The sequence below is a fragment of the Oncorhynchus masou genome, chromosome 21, assembly GCF_036934945.1.
Source record: "Oncorhynchus masou masou isolate Uvic2021 chromosome 21, UVic_Omas_1.1, whole genome shotgun sequence".
Lineage (NCBI taxonomy): Eukaryota > Metazoa > Chordata > Actinopteri > Salmoniformes > Salmonidae > Oncorhynchus > Oncorhynchus masou.
In genome coordinates, this window is record NC_088232.1 from 49538886 (window position 1) to 49558486 (window position 19601).

The following is a 19601-nucleotide window of genomic DNA, read 5'->3' on the forward strand; positions in this document are numbered from 1 at the left end:
CATATAAGGGAGTTTTAACACGCACAAACATTTCAGCAGTGTAAAGTGAAAAAATAAAATATATTTAATGACTGAATAAAGATTCACAAGACAGACATTATTTTATTCATCCAATGGTATTGCTGTTAGCACAAACCAAAATAAGACTTCCTTTGTCAATGCTTGGTAAGTTTGATGTGAAGCCATATCATAATTGGTTAATCATTAGACACAAACTGCTCAGCATGGGGATATGTCATTGACACATTTCAGTTTCATGTTTCTAGTATGGCGCATGTGATGAGACCTGGGCCACATCCAGTAGGAGGTTGTGGAACGTTGCAGATAGAAATGTCATGAATAGAATAGAAACGATTCCTTTATTCTACATGTCAGAGGCACATCTATTCTACAAAACATTTATATCTGAACGTTACACAACGTTGTGCTCTGCTGAACACTCCCCTGCTGAGTTTTAACCAGGACGACCTCCAACATTGTGTCAGGACTTAGCACATGAATAAAACTGGCTACGCACGGGCTAGAAACTATAATTTAGAGGTCTCGGGGTCATGAACTGCTTGACGGTCTCTTCTGTGACCTGCTTGCGTCTCTCTTGATGGGATGTGATCATTGGCTGCAGGGTCTCTATCAGACGCTTCTTCAGCTCACCGGTTAGCAGGGCTCCACTGGCGTAGTCCTGGAGACAGAGATACAACACAGCAATGAGTGGGATTATTATACTTATGACACAATACAGCATAGAACTTTATTTCCTGGAAATCATTAGCCTGGTGGTCCAGTCTGTTTGTGCTTTAGCCACTCCTCTTTGCCAGGCCAAACATGGCATGGCTACAGCACATCATTGGGGAGTGACCAGGCTAGAAATCTAGCTTTGTTTTCAGGAAATCTAGACAGCTAATCATTCGGATAAGACTGACACACACAAAGCATCAGTGTTCATTTGGAGAGATTTGCAGAAAACAGACATGAAATGTCCCGCTGCGTACAAGAGTTTTGATACCAAATAGAAAACTTAAGTTTGCTTTCTTCCTATAAAGATCAGGTTATTTTTCAACTGTGAGGGTAGTCATTGATAGTATGGTTGTTTGGGTTAAAAACACCAATTCAAATGTAGGGCTATGTAGCTAGGTAAAATAAATATACACAATTCAAGATGTAGGACAGTGTGGCTGTGAATATAACACCAGATTCTAAACCTTGACAGCAATACTGTAAAAATGTTGATCCATGTCTGTCTATTGTTCCAGTCCAAGTGCATTGGGTTCGCTGGCACTTGTCCGGCAGCACGCTCCCCCCCCCCCACCTGTCGGATTTTCTCCAGCTGCTCATCGTCCTCCAGGAAGAAGGTCAGGTACATAAAGGACACATCCACATCGGGGTTGCCGCCATATTTCCTGTGCTCCTCTACCGTGTCTTTCCCCCCGGAGAAGGCGTGCTTGTTCACCTAGGTGATGACAGCAAAAATGACAACTCGAACATGAATTACAGTTTTTCCCCTCTCGTTTCCTGTAAACCTTTATCAGGTGACTGTGTTTGACTGCCATGTGGAGGTAATAAATTAAATGTACTGTATTTAGCTATAAAGCCCCGTTTTACATTGTCAAGTGACCTCTTTTACACTACTACGCTGGGCTGTACTGTGCCAATCTGGTTAAGCATTCACTATTGATAGAAAGGACGAGTTAAAAATAAAATACCCGAGCCAGTATAGTTCGAGTGGGCAACAGGGTATTAGAAAGCTTCAGTGTCACCTTATTTTTGATCTGCTTGGGCGTGTCTGTGAGGAAGATGGAGGAGTTGGCGTCACTGGCGGACATCTTGGTCTGGGCCCCCTGCAGCGCTGGAAAGAAGGTAGAGTGCAACAGGGCAGGCTTGGGGTAGCCGATCCTGGGGGCCACATCCCGGGTCATCCGGAAGTAAGGGTCCTTAAGGGGGTAGAGGATGGATATATCGTTATAAAAACCGTTATAGTGCTCTAGATGTAACGCTGCATTGAGTCCCAATGAACTTAAACACATCAGACTGAACATTATAGTTCTTTACTCTCTCAGTGACATGCTGTCAGACCCTGCTACTCAGATCCTTCTGATTTTAACCTTGCAGGATTTTATTCTGGCTAAATGAAAATAAAGTCACAAGCATAGTCTGTAGGGAGAGAGGTTGAGGTTAATCAGTTGCCACTAGTCAGAGTAGTGTAGATGATCAGTCAAAGCAGCCAATTTCTAAAATTAACTGTTAAATCTTTCGCAGACAGTGCTCTGGTTGTTAAAGGTTAGCAGACAGTGTCCTAGCTGTTACAGGTCAGCAGACAGTGTGTCCTGGTTGTTACAGGTTAGCAGACAGTGTGTCCTGGTTGTGCTGTGATGCTTGACTGACCTGGTCTATGGCACAGGGAATGAGACACTGGACATCTTTTCTGCCCTTGAAGATCTGAGGGAAAGAGCTACTGAACGACGGAGCGGCCTGGATGGCGGGGAAGGCAATCTTTCCTAGGATGGGTGAGAGAGGGAGGAATACTTGGCTTTTAAAAAGCATTCACCTGGGCTGTATTCATTAGTGCACACCATAGTAAAACAACATTTTGCATCAGAAAATTAGTGTTTCTTAGTCCCTCTTTGTTTGAGTTAGTTTTTTTCACGCTTTAGGTTTCTAGTGAATATGACCCTTGTAGCAACACTATGCTACTCAGAAAGTGCTCATTCATAATGAAAGTGAAATCCCGGCATTTGTATAATTCCTCAACAGGTGTTGACTCAATTCCTACAAGTCTTCTCTCTTACCGATACAGTCACTGTCGCCAAATCCAAAAATGCCTTTGACCTGGTTGAAAGTCACATGCTTCTGAACTTTCACCACATTCCTGTAGAAGTCTGGGGACGCCCTGTAGAGACAAAACAATCAGCAAAAAAGGCAACATAGCTGACATGCCAACCTCATTAGGAGTAAGAATTTGTTCTTAACTGACTTGCCTAGTTAAATAAAGGGTAAAAAATATATATAAACTGAGCAAAAAAAGAAATTTCCCTTTTTCAAGACTGTCTTTCAAAGATAATTCATAAAAATCCAAATAACTTCACAGATCTTCATTGTAAAGGGTTTAAACACTGTTTTCCATGCTTGTTCAATGAACCATAAACAATTAATGAACATGCACCTGTGGAACGGTCGTTAAGACACTAGCAGCTTACAGACAGTAGGCAATTAAGGTCACGGTTATGAAAACTTAGGACACTAAAGAGGCCTTTCGACTGACTCCGAAAAACACCAAAAGAAAGATGCCCATGGTCCCTGCTCATCTGCGTGAACGTGCCTTAGACATGCTGCAAGGAGGCATGAGGACTGCAGATGTGGCCAGGGCAATAAATGGCCATGTCCGTACTGTGAGACGCCGAAGACAGCGCTACAGGGAGACAGGACGGACAGCTGATCGTCCTTCGCGTTTATCGTTGAAGGAATGAGCGTTACGCCGAGGCCTGTACTCTGGAGCGGGATCGATTTGGAGGTGGAGGGTCCATCATGGTCTGGGGCGGTGTGTCACAGCATCATCGGAGCATCATCGGAGTTTCTTGTTATTGCAGGCAATCTCAATGCTGTGTGTTACAGGGAAGACATCCTCCCCCCTCATACTGCTAGTTCGGTGTGTGATTTCCTGCAAGACAGGAATGTCAGTGTTCTGCCATGGCCAGCGAAGAGCCCGGATCTCAATCCCATTGAGCACGTCTGGGACCTGTTGGACAGAGGGTTAGGGCTAGGGCTATTCCCCCCACAAATGTCCTGGAACCTGCAGGTGCCTTGGTGGAAGAGTGGGGTAACATCTCACAGCAACAACTAGCAAATCTGGTGCAGTCCATGAGGAGATGCACTGCAGTACTTAATGCAGCTGGTGGCCACACCAGATACTGACTGTGTTACTTTTGATTTTGACCCCACCCCCCCTCTTTGTTCAGGGACACATAACATTTCTGTCAGTCACATGACTGTGGAACTTGTTCAGTTTATGTCTGTTGTTAAATCTTGTTATGTTCATACAAATATTTACACATGTTAGGTTTGCTGAAAATAAACAGTTGACAGTGAGAGGACGTTTATTTTTTTGCTGAATTTATATATAAAAATAATTACCACTAGTAGGAATCAGATGCATTTAAATAGGTAAAGTATTTGTCACCGTGAGCTACTTCTATTGAAGGATAACCATCAGGTATCTCCCAGTCTCATACCCCACACAGAAAATAATTATGGCGAAGAATTATGATGACAGAAGGCTCATGAGTGAAAGGTTGAGAGCAATGTAGCCTACTATCTAAATATTGACTGCACTATAGCACCACCTTCTGGGAGATCAGTGAACAGACATGGGATTAATATATATACACAATGCTCAAAAAAATAAAGGGAACACTCAAATAACACATCCTCGATCTGAATGAATGAAATATTCTTATTAAATACTTTTTTCTTTACATAGTTGAATGTGCTGACAACAAAATCACAAAAATAATCAATGGAAATCAAATGTATCAACCCATGGAGGTCTGGATTTGGAGTCACACTCAAAATTAAAGTGGTAAACCACACTATAGGCTGATCTAACTTTGATGTAATGTCCTTAAAACAAGTCAAAATGAGGCTCAGTAGTGTGTGTGGCCTCCACGTGCCTGTATGACCTCCCTACAACGCCTGGGCATGCTCCTGATAAGGTGGCGGATGGTCTCCTGAGGGATCTCCTCCCAGACCTGGACTAAAGCATCCGCCAACTCCTGGACAGTCTGTGGTGCAACGTGGCGTTGGTGGATGGAGCGAGACATGATGTCCCAGATGTGCTCAATTTGATTCAGGTCTGAGGAACGGGCGGGCAAGTCCATAGCATCAATGCCTTCCTCTTGCAGGAACTGCTGACGCACTCCAGCCACGAGGTCTAGCATTGTCTTGCATTAGGAGGAACCCAGGGCCAACCGCACCAGTATATGGTCTCACAAGGGGTCTGAGGAACTCATCTCGGTACCTAATGGCAGTCAGGCTACCTCTGGCGAGCACATGGAGGTCTGTGCGGCTCCCCAAAGAAATGCCACCCCACACCATGACTGACCCACCGCCAAACCAGTCATGCTGGAGGATGTTGCAGGCAACAGAACGTTCTCCACGGCGTCTCCAGACTCTGTCACGTGCTCAGTGTGAACCTGCTTTCATCTGTGAAGAGCACAGGGCGCCAGTGGCGAATTTGCCAATCTTGGTGTTCTCTGGCAAATGTCAAACGTCCTGCACGGTGTTGGGCTGTAAGCACAACCCCCACCTGTGGACGTCGGGCCCTCATACCACGTTCATGGAGTCTGCTCAAATGGTCAGAAACAGACACATGCACATTTGTGGCCTGCTGGAGGTCATTTTGCAGGGCTCTGGCAGTGCTCATCCTGCTCCTCCTTGCACAAAGGCGGAGGTAGCGGTCCTGCTGCTGGGTTGTTGCCCTCCTACGGCCTCCTCCGCATCTCCTGATGTACTGACCTGTCTTCTGGTAGCGCCTCCATGCTCTGGACACTTACGCTGACAGACACAGCAAACCTTCTTGCCACAGCTCGCATTGATGTGCCATCTTGGATGAGCTGCACTACCTGAGCCACTTGTGTGGCTTGTAGACTACGTCTCATGCTACCACTAGATTGAAAGCACCGCCAGCATTCAAAAGTGACCAAAACATCAGCCAGGAAGCATAGGAACTGAGAAGTGGTCTGTGGTCACCACCTGGAGAACCACTCCTTTATTGGGGGTGTCTTGCTAATTGCCTATAATTTCCACCTGTTGTCTATTCCATTTGCACAACAGCATGTGAAATTTATTGTCAATCAGTGTTGCTTCCTAAGTGGACAGTGTGATTGACTTGGAGTTACATTGTGTTGTTTAAGTGTTCCCTTTATTTTTTTGAGCAGTATATATATATAAGTTATTTAAAAAAAAAAAAAAAAAATTTTTTTTTTTATATAAATATATATATATTTTTTTTGAAATAACTTTTCTTTAGTACTCCCATGATGTATAAATGCACAAAGAGCATGATGAGGGAATTCTAAAACCACTAATATTTAATAGTTCTAAAACACACAGTAGAGTCCCTGCACCTCTTAGATATATGAGACCCAGTGCCCATATCCACAAAGCATCAGTCAATCTAGGATCAGCCTTTTAGATTATAATGTATAGCGTTAGATGGCCAGAGGGGATCTGATCCTTGATCAGCTTCCTGGATAAGTGCCCAGAGACGTCGTGAGACAGAGGGGTCTGTGATTTAGTTACATACCCCATGTAGTCCAGATCAGAGAAGATGAAGGTCTTGTTGATGTCGAAGCCGCAGGCGATGATGTCCTTGGCGTTCTCCATAGTGTAACGGTGACAGTCCTCCAGGGACAGGTCCTTCCACAGGTACTTCTCATCATCCGTCAGCTGGATCACCAGCGGGATGTCAAACGTGTCCTGCAGCCATCTGGGAACAGGTAGAGCAAAAACACTTTACTCTCAACTCTGATCTGAATCTACTGCCATTCGATCGACCTTAAATCACGAAGTCAACCTTTCTTCTACATACATGACTTGAAACACTGGGGTTTAGGTTATACAGTATGTTATTATAGGCAGTGTGTTATACAGTATCTGTTATTATAGGCAGTGTGTATACAGTATCTGTTATTATAGGCAGTGTTTTACACAGTATGTTATTATAGTCAGTGTTTTACACAGTATGTTATTATAGACAGTGTTTTACACAGTATATTATTATAGACAGTGTGTTATACAGTATCTGTTATTATAGGCAGTGTGTTATACAGTATCTGTTATTATAGGCAGTGTGTTATACAGTATCTGTTATTATAGGCAGTGTTTTATACAGTATCTGTTATTATAGGCAGTGTGTATACAGTATCTGTTATTATAGGCAGTGTGTATACAGTATCTGTTATTATAGGCAGTGTGTTATAAAGTACTGTATTTGTTATTATAGGCAGTGTGTTATAAAGTACTGTATTTGTTATTATAGGCAGTGTTATAAAGTACTGTATTTGTTATTATAGGCAGTGTGTTATACAGTATATGTTATTATAGGCAGTGTTTTATACAGTATCTGTTATTGTAGGCAGTGTGTTATACAGTATCTGTTATTATAGGCAGTGTGTTATAAAGTACTGTATTTGTTATTATAGGCAGTGTGTTATACAGTATCTGTTATTATAGGCAGTGTGTTATACAGTATCTGTTATTATAGGCAGTGTGTTATAAAGTACTGTATTTGTTATTATAGGCAGTGTGTTATACAGTATCTGTTATTATAGGCAGTGTGTTATAAATTTGTAGGCAGTGTGTTATACAGTATTTGTTATTATACTGTATCTGTTATTATAGGCAGTGTGTTATACAGTATTTGTTATTATAGGCAGTGTGTTATACAGTACTGTATCTGTTATTATAGGCAGTGTGTTATACAGTGTCTGTTATTATAGTCAGTGTTTTATACAGTATGTTATTATAGTCAGTGTTTTATACAGTATGTTATTATAGACAGTGTTTTACACAGTATGTTATTATAGTCAGTGTTTTACACAGTATGTTATTATAGGCAGTGTTTTACACAGTATGTTATTATAGTCAGTGTTTTATACAGTATGTTATTATAGTCAGTGTTTTACACAGTATGTTATTATAGTCAGTGTTTTATACAGTATGTTATAGTCAGTGTTTTATACAGTATGTTATTATAGTCAGTGTTTTACACAGTATGTTATTATAGTCAGTGTTTTACACAGTATGTTATTATAGTCAGTGTTTTATACAGTATGTTATTATAGTCAGTGTTTTACACAGTATGTTATTATAGTCAGTGTTTTACACAGTATGTTATTATAGTCAGTGTTTTATACAGTATGTTATTATAGACAGTGTTTTACACAGTATGTTATTATAGTCAGTGTTTTACACAGTATGTTATTATAGTCAGTGTTTTACACAGTATGTTATTATAGTCAGTGTTTTATACAGTATGTTATTATAGTCAGTGTTTTACACAGTATGTTATTATAGTCAGTGTTTTATACAGTATGTTATTATAGTCAGTGTTTTACACAGTATGTTATTATAGTCAGTACACAGTATGTTATTATACAGTATGTTATTATAGTCAGTGTTTTACACAGTATGTTATTATAGTCAGTGTGTTATACAGTATGTTATTATAGTCAGTGTTTTACACAGTATGTTATTATAGTCAGTGTGTTATACAGTATGTTATTATAGTCAGTGTTTTACACAGTATGTTATTATAGTCAGTATGTTATTATAGTCACAGTATGTTATTATAGTCAGTGTTTTACACAGTATGTTATTATAGACAGTGTTTTACAGTGTTATTATAGTCAGTGTTATTTACACAGTATGTTATTATAGTCAGTGTTTTATACAGTATGTTATTATAGACAGTGTTATGCAGTATCTGTTATTATAGGCAGTGTTTTATACAGTATGTTATTATAGGCAGTGTTTTATACAGTATCTGTTATTATAGGCAGTGTTTTACAGTGTTATTATAGTCAGTGTTTTATACAGTATGTTTTTATAGACAGTGTTTTATACAGTATGTTATTATAGTCAGTGTTTTACACAGTGTTATTATAGTCAGTGTTTTATACAGTATGTTATTATAGTCAGTGTTTTATACAGTATGTTATTATAGTCAGTGTTTTATACAGTATGTTATTATAGTCAGTGTTTTATACAGTATGTTATTATAGGCAGTGTTTTATACAGTATGTTATTATAGGCAGTGTTTTATACAGTATCTGTTATTATAGGCAGTGTTTTACACAGTATGTTATTATAGGCAGTGTTTTACACAGTATGTTATTATAGTCAGTGTTTTACAGTATGTTATTATAGGCAGTGTTTTACACAGTATGTTATTATAGGCAGTGTTTTATACAGTATGTTATTATAGGCAGTGTTTTATACAGTATGTTATTATAGACAGTGTTTTACACAGTATGTTATTATAGACAGTGTTTTACACAGTATGTTATTATAGGCAGTATTTTATACAGTATGTTATTATAGGCAGTGTTTTACACAGTATGTTATTATAGTCAGTGTTTTACACAGTATGTTATTATAGGCAGTGTTTTACACAGTATGTTATTATAGGCAGTGTTTTACACAGTATGTTATTATAGTCAGTGTTTTACACAGTATGTTATTATAGTCAGTGTTTTACACAGCATGTTATTATAGTCAGTGTTTTACACAGCATGTTATTATAGTCAGTGTTTTACACAGTATGTTATTATAGTCAGTGTTTTATACAGTATGTTATTATAGTCAGTGTTTTATACAGTATGTTATTATAGTCAGTGTTTTACACAGTATGTTATTATAGTCAGTGTTTTACACAGTATGTTATTATAGTCAGTGTTTTACACAGTATGTTATTATAGTCAGTGTTTTACACAGTATGTTATTATAGTCAGTGTTTTATACAGTATGTTATTATAGTCAGTGTTTTACACAGCATGTTATTATAGACAGTGTTTTATACAGTATGTTATTATAGTCAGTGTTTTACACAGTATGTTATTATAGACAGTGTTTTACACAGTATGTTATTATAGACAGTGTTTTACACAGTATGTTATTATAGACAGTGTTTTACACAGTATGTTATTATAGACAGTGTTTTACACAGTATGTTATTATAGACAGTGTTTTATACAGTATGTTATTATAGGCAGTGTTTTATACAGTATGTTATTATAGTCAGTGTTTTACACAGTATGTTATTATAGGCAGTGTTTTACACAGTATGTTATTATAGTCAGTGTTTTACACAGTATGTTATTATAGTCAGTGTTTTATACAGTATGTTATTATAGACAGTGTTATGCAGTATCTGTTATTATAGGCAGTGTGTTATACAGTATCTGTTATTATAGGCAGTGTTTTATACAGTATCTGTTATTATAGGCAGTGTTTTATACAGTATCTGTTATTATAGGCAGTGTGTTATACAGTATCTGTTATTATAGGCAGTGTTTAATACAGTATCTGTTATTATATGCAGTGTGTTATACTGTATCTGTTATTATAGGCAGTGTTTTATACAGTATCTGCTATTATAAGCAGTGTTTTATACAGTATGTTATTATAGACAGTGTTATGCAGTATCTGTTATTATAGGCAGTGTGTTATACAGTATATGTTATTATAGGCAGTGTTTTATACAGTATTTGTTATTATAGGCAGTGTGTTATACAGTATTTGTTATTATAGGCAGTGTGTTATACAGTATTTGTTATTATAGGCAGTGTGTTATATAGTATTTGTTATTATAGGCAGTGTGTTATACAGTATCTGTTATTATAGGCAGTGTGTTATACAGTATCTGTTATTATAGGCAGTGTGTTATACAGTATCTGTTATTATAGGCAGTGTGTTATACAGTATCTGTTATTATAGGCAGTGTGTTATACAGTACTGTATCTGTTATTATAGGCAGTGTGTTATACAGTACTGTATCTGTTATTATAGGCAGTGTGTTATACAGTACTGTATCTGTTATTATAGTCAGTGTTTTATACAGTATGTTATTATAGGCAGTGTTTTACACAGTATGTTATTATAGTCAGTGTTTTATACAGTATGTTATTATAGGCAGTGTTTTACACAGTATGTTATTATAGACAGTGTTTTACACAGTATGTTATTATAGTCAGTGTTTTACACAGTATGTTATTATAGTCAGTGTTTTACACAGCATGTTATTATAGTCAGTGTTTTACACAGTATGTTATTATAGTCAGTGTTTTACACAGTGTTATTATAGTCAGTGTTTTACACAGTGTTATTATAGTCAGTGTTTTACACAGTGTTATTATAGTCAGTGTTATACAGTGTTATTATAGACAGTGTGTTATACAGTATGTTATTATAGACAGTGTGTTATACAGTATCTGTTATTATAGGCAGTGTGTTATACAGTATCTGTTATTATAGGCAGTGTGTTATACAGTATCTGTTATTATAGGCAGTGTTTTACACAGTATCTGTTATTATAGGCAGTGTGTTATACAGTATCTGCTATTATAGGCAGTGTGTTATACAGTATCTGCTATTATAAGCAGTGTTTTACACAGTATGTTATTATAGACAGTGTTATGCAGTATCTGTTATTATAGGCAGTGTGTTATACAGTATCTGTTATTATAGGCAGTGTTTTCTACAGTATCTATTATAGGCAGTGTGTTATACAGTATCTGTTATTATAGGCAGTGTTTAATACAGTATCTGTTATTATAGGCAGTGTGTTATACAGTATCTGTTATTATAGGCAGTGTGTTATACAGTATCTGTTATTATAGGCAGTGTTTAATACAGTATCTGTTATTATAGGCAGTGTGTTATACTGTATCTGTTATTATAGGCAGTGTTTTATACAGTATCTGCTATTATAAGCAGTGTTTTATACAGTATGTTATTATAGACAGTGTTATGCAGTATCTGTTATTATAGGCAGTGTGTTATACAGTATATGTTATTATAGGCAGTGTTTTATACAGTATTTGTTATTATAGGCAGTGTGTTATACAGTATTTGTTATTATAGGCAGTGTGTTATACAGTATTTGTTATTATAGGCAGTGTGTTATACAGTATCTGTTATTATAGGCAGTGTGTTATACAGTATCTGTTATTATAGGCAGTGTGTTATACAGTATCTGTTATTATAGGCAGTGTGTTATACAGTATCTGTTATTATAGGCAGTGTGTTATACAGTACTGTATCTGTTATTATAGGCAGTGTGTTATACAGTACTGTATCTGTTATTATAGTCAGTGTTTTACACAGTATGTTATTATAGTCAGTGTTTTACACAGTATGTTATTATAGTCAGTGTTTTACACAGTATGTTATTATAGTCAGTGTTTTACACAGTATGTTATTATAGTCAGTGTTTTATACAGTATGTTATAGTCAGTGTTTTATACAGTATGTTATTATAGTCAGTGTTTTACACAGTATGTTATTATAGTCAGTGTTTTATACAGTATGTTATTATAGTCAGTGTTTTATACAGTATGTTATTATAGTCAGTGTTTTATACAGTATGTTATTATAGTCAGTGTTTTATACAGTATGTTATTATAGGCAGTGTTTTATACAGTATGTTATTATAGGCAGTGTTTTATACAGTATCTGTTATTATAGGCAGTGTTTTACACAGTATGTTATTATAGGCAGTGTTTTACACAGTATGTTATTATAGTCAGTGTTTTACACAGTATGTTATTATAGGCAGTGTTTTACACAGTATGTTATTATAGGCAGTGTTTTATACAGTATGTTATTATAGGCAGTGTTTTATACAGTATGTTATTATAGACAGTGTTTTACACAGTATGTTATTATAGACAGTGTTTTACACAGTATGTTATTATAGGCAGTATTTTATACAGTATGTTATTATAGGCAGTGTTTTACACAGTATGTTATTATAGTCAGTGTTTTACACAGTATGTTATTATAGGCAGTGTTTTACACAGTATGTTATTATAGGCAGTGTTTTACACAGTATGTTATTATAGTCAGTGTTTTACACAGTATGTTATTATAGTCAGTGTTTTACACAGCATGTTATTATAGTCAGTGTTTTACACAGCATGTTATTATAGTCAGTGTTTTACACAGTATGTTATTATAGTCAGTGTTTTATACAGTATGTTATTATAGTCAGTGTTTTATACAGTATGTTATTATAGTCAGTGTTTTACACAGTATGTTATTATAGTCAGTGTTTTACACAGTATGTTATTATAGTCAGTGTTTTACACAGTATGTTATTATAGTCAGTGTTTTACACAGTATGTTATTATAGTCAGTGTTTTATACAGTATGTTATTATAGTCAGTGTTTTACACAGCATGTTATTATAGACAGTGTTTTATACAGTATGTTATTATAGTCAGTGTTTTACACAGTATGTTATTATAGACAGTGTTTTACACAGTATGTTATTATAGACAGTGTTTTACACAGTATGTTATTATAGACAGTGTTTTACACAGTATGTTATTATAGACAGTGTTTTACACAGTATGTTATTATAGACAGTGTTTTATACAGTATGTTATTATAGGCAGTGTTTTATACAGTATGTTATTATAGTCAGTGTTTTACACAGTATGTTATTATAGGCAGTGTTTTACACAGTATGTTATTATAGTCAGTGTTTTACACAGTATGTTATTATAGTCAGTGTTTTATACAGTATGTTATTATAGACAGTGTTATGCAGTATCTGTTATTATAGGCAGTGTGTTATACAGTATCTGTTATTATAGGCAGTGTTTTATACAGTATCTGTTATTATAGGCAGTGTTTTATACAGTATCTGTTATTATAGGCAGTGTGTTATACAGTATCTGTTATTATAGGCAGTGTTTAATACAGTATCTGTTATTATATGCAGTGTGTTATACTGTATCTGTTATTATAGGCAGTGTTTTATACAGTATCTGCTATTATAAGCAGTGTTTTATACAGTATGTTATTATAGACAGTGTTATGCAGTATCTGTTATTATAGGCAGTGTGTTATACAGTATATGTTATTATAGGCAGTGTTTTATACAGTATTTGTTATTATAGGCAGTGTGTTATACAGTATTTGTTATTATAGGCAGTGTGTTATACAGTATTTGTTATTATAGGCAGTGTGTTATATAGTATTTGTTATTATAGGCAGTGTGTTATACAGTATCTGTTATTATAGGCAGTGTGTTATACAGTATCTGTTATTATAGGCAGTGTGTTATACAGTATCTGTTATTATAGGCAGTGTGTTATACAGTATCTGTTATTATAGGCAGTGTGTTATACAGTACTGTATCTGTTATTATAGGCAGTGTGTTATACAGTACTGTATCTGTTATTATAGGCAGTGTGTTATACAGTACTGTATCTGTTATTATAGTCAGTGTTTTATACAGTATGTTATTATAGGCAGTGTTTTACACAGTATGTTATTATAGTCAGTGTTTTATACAGTATGTTATTATAGGCAGTGTTTTACACAGTATGTTATTATAGACAGTGTTTTACACAGTATGTTATTATAGTCAGTGTTTTACACAGTATGTTATTATAGTCAGTGTTTTACACAGCATGTTATTATAGTCAGTGTTTTACACAGTATGTTATTATAGTCAGTGTTTTACACAGTGTTATTATAGTCAGTGTTTTACACAGTGTTATTATAGTCAGTGTTTTACACAGTGTTATTATAGTCAGTGTTATACAGTGTTATTATATCTGTTATTATAGGCAGTGTGTTATACAGTATGTTATTATAGACAGTGTGTTATACAGTATCTGTTATTATAGGCAGTGTGTTATACAGTATCTGTTATTATAGGCAGTGTGTTATACAGTATCTGTTATTATAGGCAGTGTTTTATACAGTATCTGTTATTATAGGCAGTGTGTTATACAGTATCTGTTATTATAGGCAGTGTGTTATACAGTATCTGTTATTATAGGTATTTGTTATTATAGGCAGTGTGTTATACAGTATCTGTTATTATAGGCAGTGTGTTATTATACAGTAGTATCTGTTATTATAGGCAGTGTGTTATACAGTATCTGTTATTATAGGCAGTGTGTTATACAGTATCTGTTATTATAGGCAGTGTGTTATACAGTATCTGTTATTATAGGCAGTGTGTTATACAGTATCTGTTATTATAGGCAGTGTGTTATACAGTATCTGTTATTATAGGCAGTGTGTTATACAGTATCTGTTATTATAGGCAGTGTGTTATACAGTATCTGTTATTATAGGCAGTTATACAGTATCTGTTATTATAGGCAGTGTGTTATACAGTACTGTATCTGTTATTATAGGCAGTGTGTTATACAGTATATCTGTTATTATAGGCAGTGTGTTATACAGTATCTGTTATTATAGGCAGTGTGTTATACAGTATCTGTATTATTATAGGCAGTGTGTTATACAGTATCTGTTATTATAGGCAGTGTGTTATACAGTACTGTATCTGTTATTATAGGCAGTGTGTTATACAGTATCTGTTATTATAGGCAGTGTGTTATACAGTACTGTATCTGTTATTATAGGCAGTGTGTTATACAGTACTGTATCTGTTATTATAGGCAGTGTGTTATAACTGTATCTGTTATTATAGGCAGTGTGTTATACAGTACTGTATCTGTTATTATAGGCAGTGTGTTATACAGTACTGTATCTGTTATTATATCTGTTATTATAGCAGTGTGTTATACAGTATCTGTTATTATAGGCAGTGTGTTATACAGTACTGTATCTGTTATTATAGTCAGTGTGTTATACAGTATCTGTTATTATAGGCAGTGTGTTATAAAGTACTGTATTTGTTATTATAGGCAGTGTGTTATACAGTATCTGTTATTATAGGCAGTGTGTTATAAAGTACTGTATCTGTTATTATAGGCAGTTTGTTATACAGTGGGTAGGTTCTAGAGTGTTTCCCGGTCTGTGACAAAGGGTCAAGGACAAAGGGTCAGGGATGTTCCATAGTGTAGGGAGAACTTTTGGTGGTTCTTAATAGTGTCAAGTCCCTCCATCTCACTAATACTAATCAGGGTCGGGGTCAATTCCATTCTAATTCCAGTCAATTCGGGAACTACACTGGATGTCCAATTCTCTTCTATACTTTCTGAATTGACTGGAAGGGAAATGGAATAGATCCCAACCGTGGCTACGTATACCAACAGACTCACTTTGTAAAGATGAAAGGGATGAGGTGGCCCATGTGCAAGGCATCTGAGGAGGGTCCTCTGCCCGTGTAGAGGTAGAAAGACTTGTTCTTCTCATACGCATCCAGAACCTGGTGCATATCTCTGGAAAAAGACAAACAACACAGAGTTACAGCATATGACACACCCTAAAATGACCCCAAGACAAATTGAGAGCAGATTAAGACTATATGTTTACTACGTGGTATCAATTGCTCATGCTCAATCCCAGACAGATAGACAAAGGCAGATGGGCAGATGGACCACCCTCTAGAGTACATTCAAATAACTGACTAACATAACTGACCTGTGAGAGAAGAAGATTCCTCTGCGTAAAAACCGGTGTGCCTTCTGTCCCGAGACTCTCTCTATTCTGTCCACCAGCTCTTGGTCAATCTTGCTACTGCCAAACCTCACTGAAAAGAAACGTCAGTACACAATCTACCCATACCATTAATTATGCTCTGACATTTTATTTTTTTATTTTTTTAAGAGTTTGACATTCAATAACGTCCATGTGTTCGAAGCAAGTTTACAGCAACGTGTGAGATATTGACATATCTCACAAGGCTCATTCATTTTCACAGAGGCCCAACTCCTAACTTGAAGATTCATACATAACTCGGACAATTCTTCCATCAATGCATGATTTACACAATTATCAAGTGAAGCGTGCGCTGTGCATAAATTCGGATTCTGCCCAGAGATCTAACATTATGCTTTCCCCTCTGACCTATCAGCTTGTCGTAGTCCACTCCTTTGGCGTTGGTGGTGGAGACGTTCCAGGGGTCGACCATGTCCTCCCCATCTGCAGCTGGCCCGTTGTCTTGTGAAACAACGCATTCTGAGGGTGGACATCCAGTCTTGTAGTCCTGACCTGTTACCTGCTTGTAGTCCACTTTTAGCTTCAGCAGCAACTGTACAGCAGCGTCAATATCAGCCTGCAATCCAAAAACAATATAAGATAAAAGGTAATACAATAACATCACGGTGGATCATTATCATGATCATGGAATAATTCACTATACGAAGATGATATGACCAGTGTTGTATCGGGACTGTATTGCACAACACTTAGCCACTTATTATGACATGATACAGTATAAGAACACACTGGTTGTGTTCTTAAAACTAATAGAAAACATCCCCATGTGAAGATATTTGTAAATATGTATATGTTATAGGTACTTCGTTTTATATTAGATGTAGCAGTAGTTTGTTAGTTGTAGGCCTATTATTAGTTTTACAACTTTTTTTATGCCGTTTTATTTTGATTTCATTGTTCATGGACCGTTAGTGTATGCCATATTATTCTTGTTACTAAGTATTGTATTTTTTTGGGGGGACACTTGAAAACGAGATGGTGCATCTCAATTTTATCCTGCAAAAATAAATGGAATAAATCATTCTAAAAGCTCACTTTTGCAGCCTTTTCAGTTTTCAGAGTTCGGACCGTGTCTCCTTGTGATGTTAGTTTCTCATATAGGTCCATTGGGGTCATATCCCCAGCCCCGTCTCCCAGACAGTCTGTCATCTTCAACTTGGTCAGGACCTAAGAGATACAAGATTGTGTTACACAATTTCATATACAGTAGTTTACGTCAAGTAGTACCAATTTGTAAGTCGCTCTGGATAAGAGCGTCTGCTAAATGACTTAAATGTAATGTAAATGTACACATGCCATTGCATTAGTTAACAAGCTATCTAGTATGTCTTGTCATAAGATTACATTTTGCATGGTAAAGATAAGGCCAGGGTTTTCAGTTCCCTGTGCTAGAGAAAGTAGCTAGCTAATCTTGGTTAACTCAGAACTAAAATCTCCGAAATGTGTTTAGTAGTTTGTCCACTAAAATGACTAGCTACCTAATGTATGGGGTATTTAAAATCAACAAAACACACATTGCTGTCAGGGGTGGTTTGAAATCATTTCCACAATGAACAGCAATAGATATCTAGTTTTGCTATGGTCCATGAAGCCACCTGAACAGAAAGGAAGGTTTAAGGTGCATATGTTGTGATTCAAGAACCTCTCTATCTCCACTGTTAAAGCTAGCTTAGCATGGTGGTTAGCCCATATGTTTGCCATAACGTTGTTCTAATCTACTCTACCACGCCATGACAGTGGCTTTCTGTTTGATAGGATGTTTTTTAAATAAACACGAGTACATCAAAGGAAATATTCAAAATAGTTTAGATTTTGAAATATTCCAAATGTTTCAAAATAATGCAAATGCACGCACCTTTCAGATTCTATGACGCCGGTAAAATCAACTCATTCCACTTGCATCAGCCTGCTTGTTGGCTGGGAAGTGTTCAGGGCAAATGTATCCCCTAACAAACAAGTACTTTATCTATTCAGTTCCACTGTGAATTTATTTATCGTAATAAGATAGGTTATAGTATTGTTGTCATGTCAAAGAGAAAAATCCAGTTACTTTGAATGAGAAGGACATAAAGAGAAATGCGTAAACGACAATGTAAGTCTGTTTAAAACGTCGACGATGCTTGTCGGAATTGTTTTGGTTCCGACTGACTGATTTCAAAATAAAAGTTACCAAGCCCTGTGCGCTAATGTAAAGAGCTTGAGATATAATTACAACTTTTATTTCGAAGATGTGGATCAATGGGTTCCTGCACAGGCTTCACACATTTGGTACCGGACAAAAGTGATGACCTACATACATTTACTGTACTTTCTCCTGAACCACTGAATTGTAAAGTAGCGTTAGCTACTGCGATTATCCCCCCGTCATGGTACTAGTGACATATATGTTGTAGTGGCATATCTGCTATAGACACAGGAAGATATTGCTATGCAGCTTCTTGGTTGAGTTACAAAGCTAGCTAACTACTGTGGCTAACCATAGAGCCAAAGATTTGTATAACTAACCCATAGCTCATTGTTCGACTGTATCTGTGATTGAGCTGTTGTGCCTGGCTTCAGCGCGTAGCCAGCTTGCGGGTTCATGTTCGCTAATGCTAAGTGTGTAGCCGTAAATGCAATTTTGGTGCATCCACGTTTTGAACTGGGAAATTCCGTCAAAACGTCTTTAGAAGCCTTGATTGTTTTGCTAATAAAAAAAGTACATTCGGACCTGCTTAACTTTATAAATCAAAAGGAAGTTAAGCAGAATCCATTTTGTATCAACAATTTGTTTTTAGTTCTTACCATAAACAACTGTGTCACCATGCTTTGTTTATTTGTTGACAATGATGTCAGAGAGGTGCAGGTAATAAACTCGGGGATGAGAGTTGTCCACTATCAGTGACCTGTTTGACAGTTTTTTCTCTCAGTCTTATGTAGCAAATACCACCTTCCTACTTGGTTATGAACGCAGCGTAATAGCCAGCTAGCTAACTAAGGTGAATGGGCAATGGACAGAGGGGATTCTTTAAGATTGGGTTGGCGGGTCGCATCCACATTTTAGGTGCATACATTTTTTTTTTTTTATGTATTTGTCAAATAAAACAGACATAGATCTTACAGTGAAATGCTTACTTGCAAGCCCTTAATCAACAATGCAGTTTTAAGAAAATCCCTCCAAAAAGTAAGAGAGAAGAATAACAAATCATTAAAGAGCAGCAGTAAATAACAATAGTGGGGCTATATACAGGGGGTACCCGTACAGAGTCAATGTGCGGGAGGAACCGTGTCGGTGGTAACAGGTAATTCTGTACATGTAGGTAGAGTTTGTAAAGTGGCTATGCATAGATCAAATCAATTTTATTTGTATAGCCCTTCGTACATCAGCTGATATCTCAAAGTGCTGTACAGAAACCCAG

General features: G+C 36.4%; 1 protein-coding gene across 1 annotated transcript; it reads right to left on the reverse strand.

The window, feature by feature from the left end:
- Window positions 1-41: 41 nt before the first annotated feature.
- Window positions 42-18164, reverse strand: LOC135508461 (tryptophan--tRNA ligase, cytoplasmic-like). Its single transcript, XM_064928661.1, has 11 exons — window positions 18059-18164; window positions 17239-17370; window positions 16552-16759; window positions 16126-16234; window positions 15804-15923; window positions 6296-6478; window positions 2784-2884; window positions 2380-2492; window positions 1755-1928; window positions 1307-1447; window positions 42-679 (listed from the first exon to the last, which is right to left on the reverse strand). Exons 2-11 carry the CDS (start codon window positions 17350-17352, stop codon window positions 521-523), a joined length of 1422 nt encoding a protein of 473 aa, XP_064784733.1. The 5' UTR covers window positions 17353-17370; window positions 18059-18164; the 3' UTR covers window positions 42-520.
- Between the last annotated feature and the right edge of the window lie 1437 nt (window positions 18165-19601).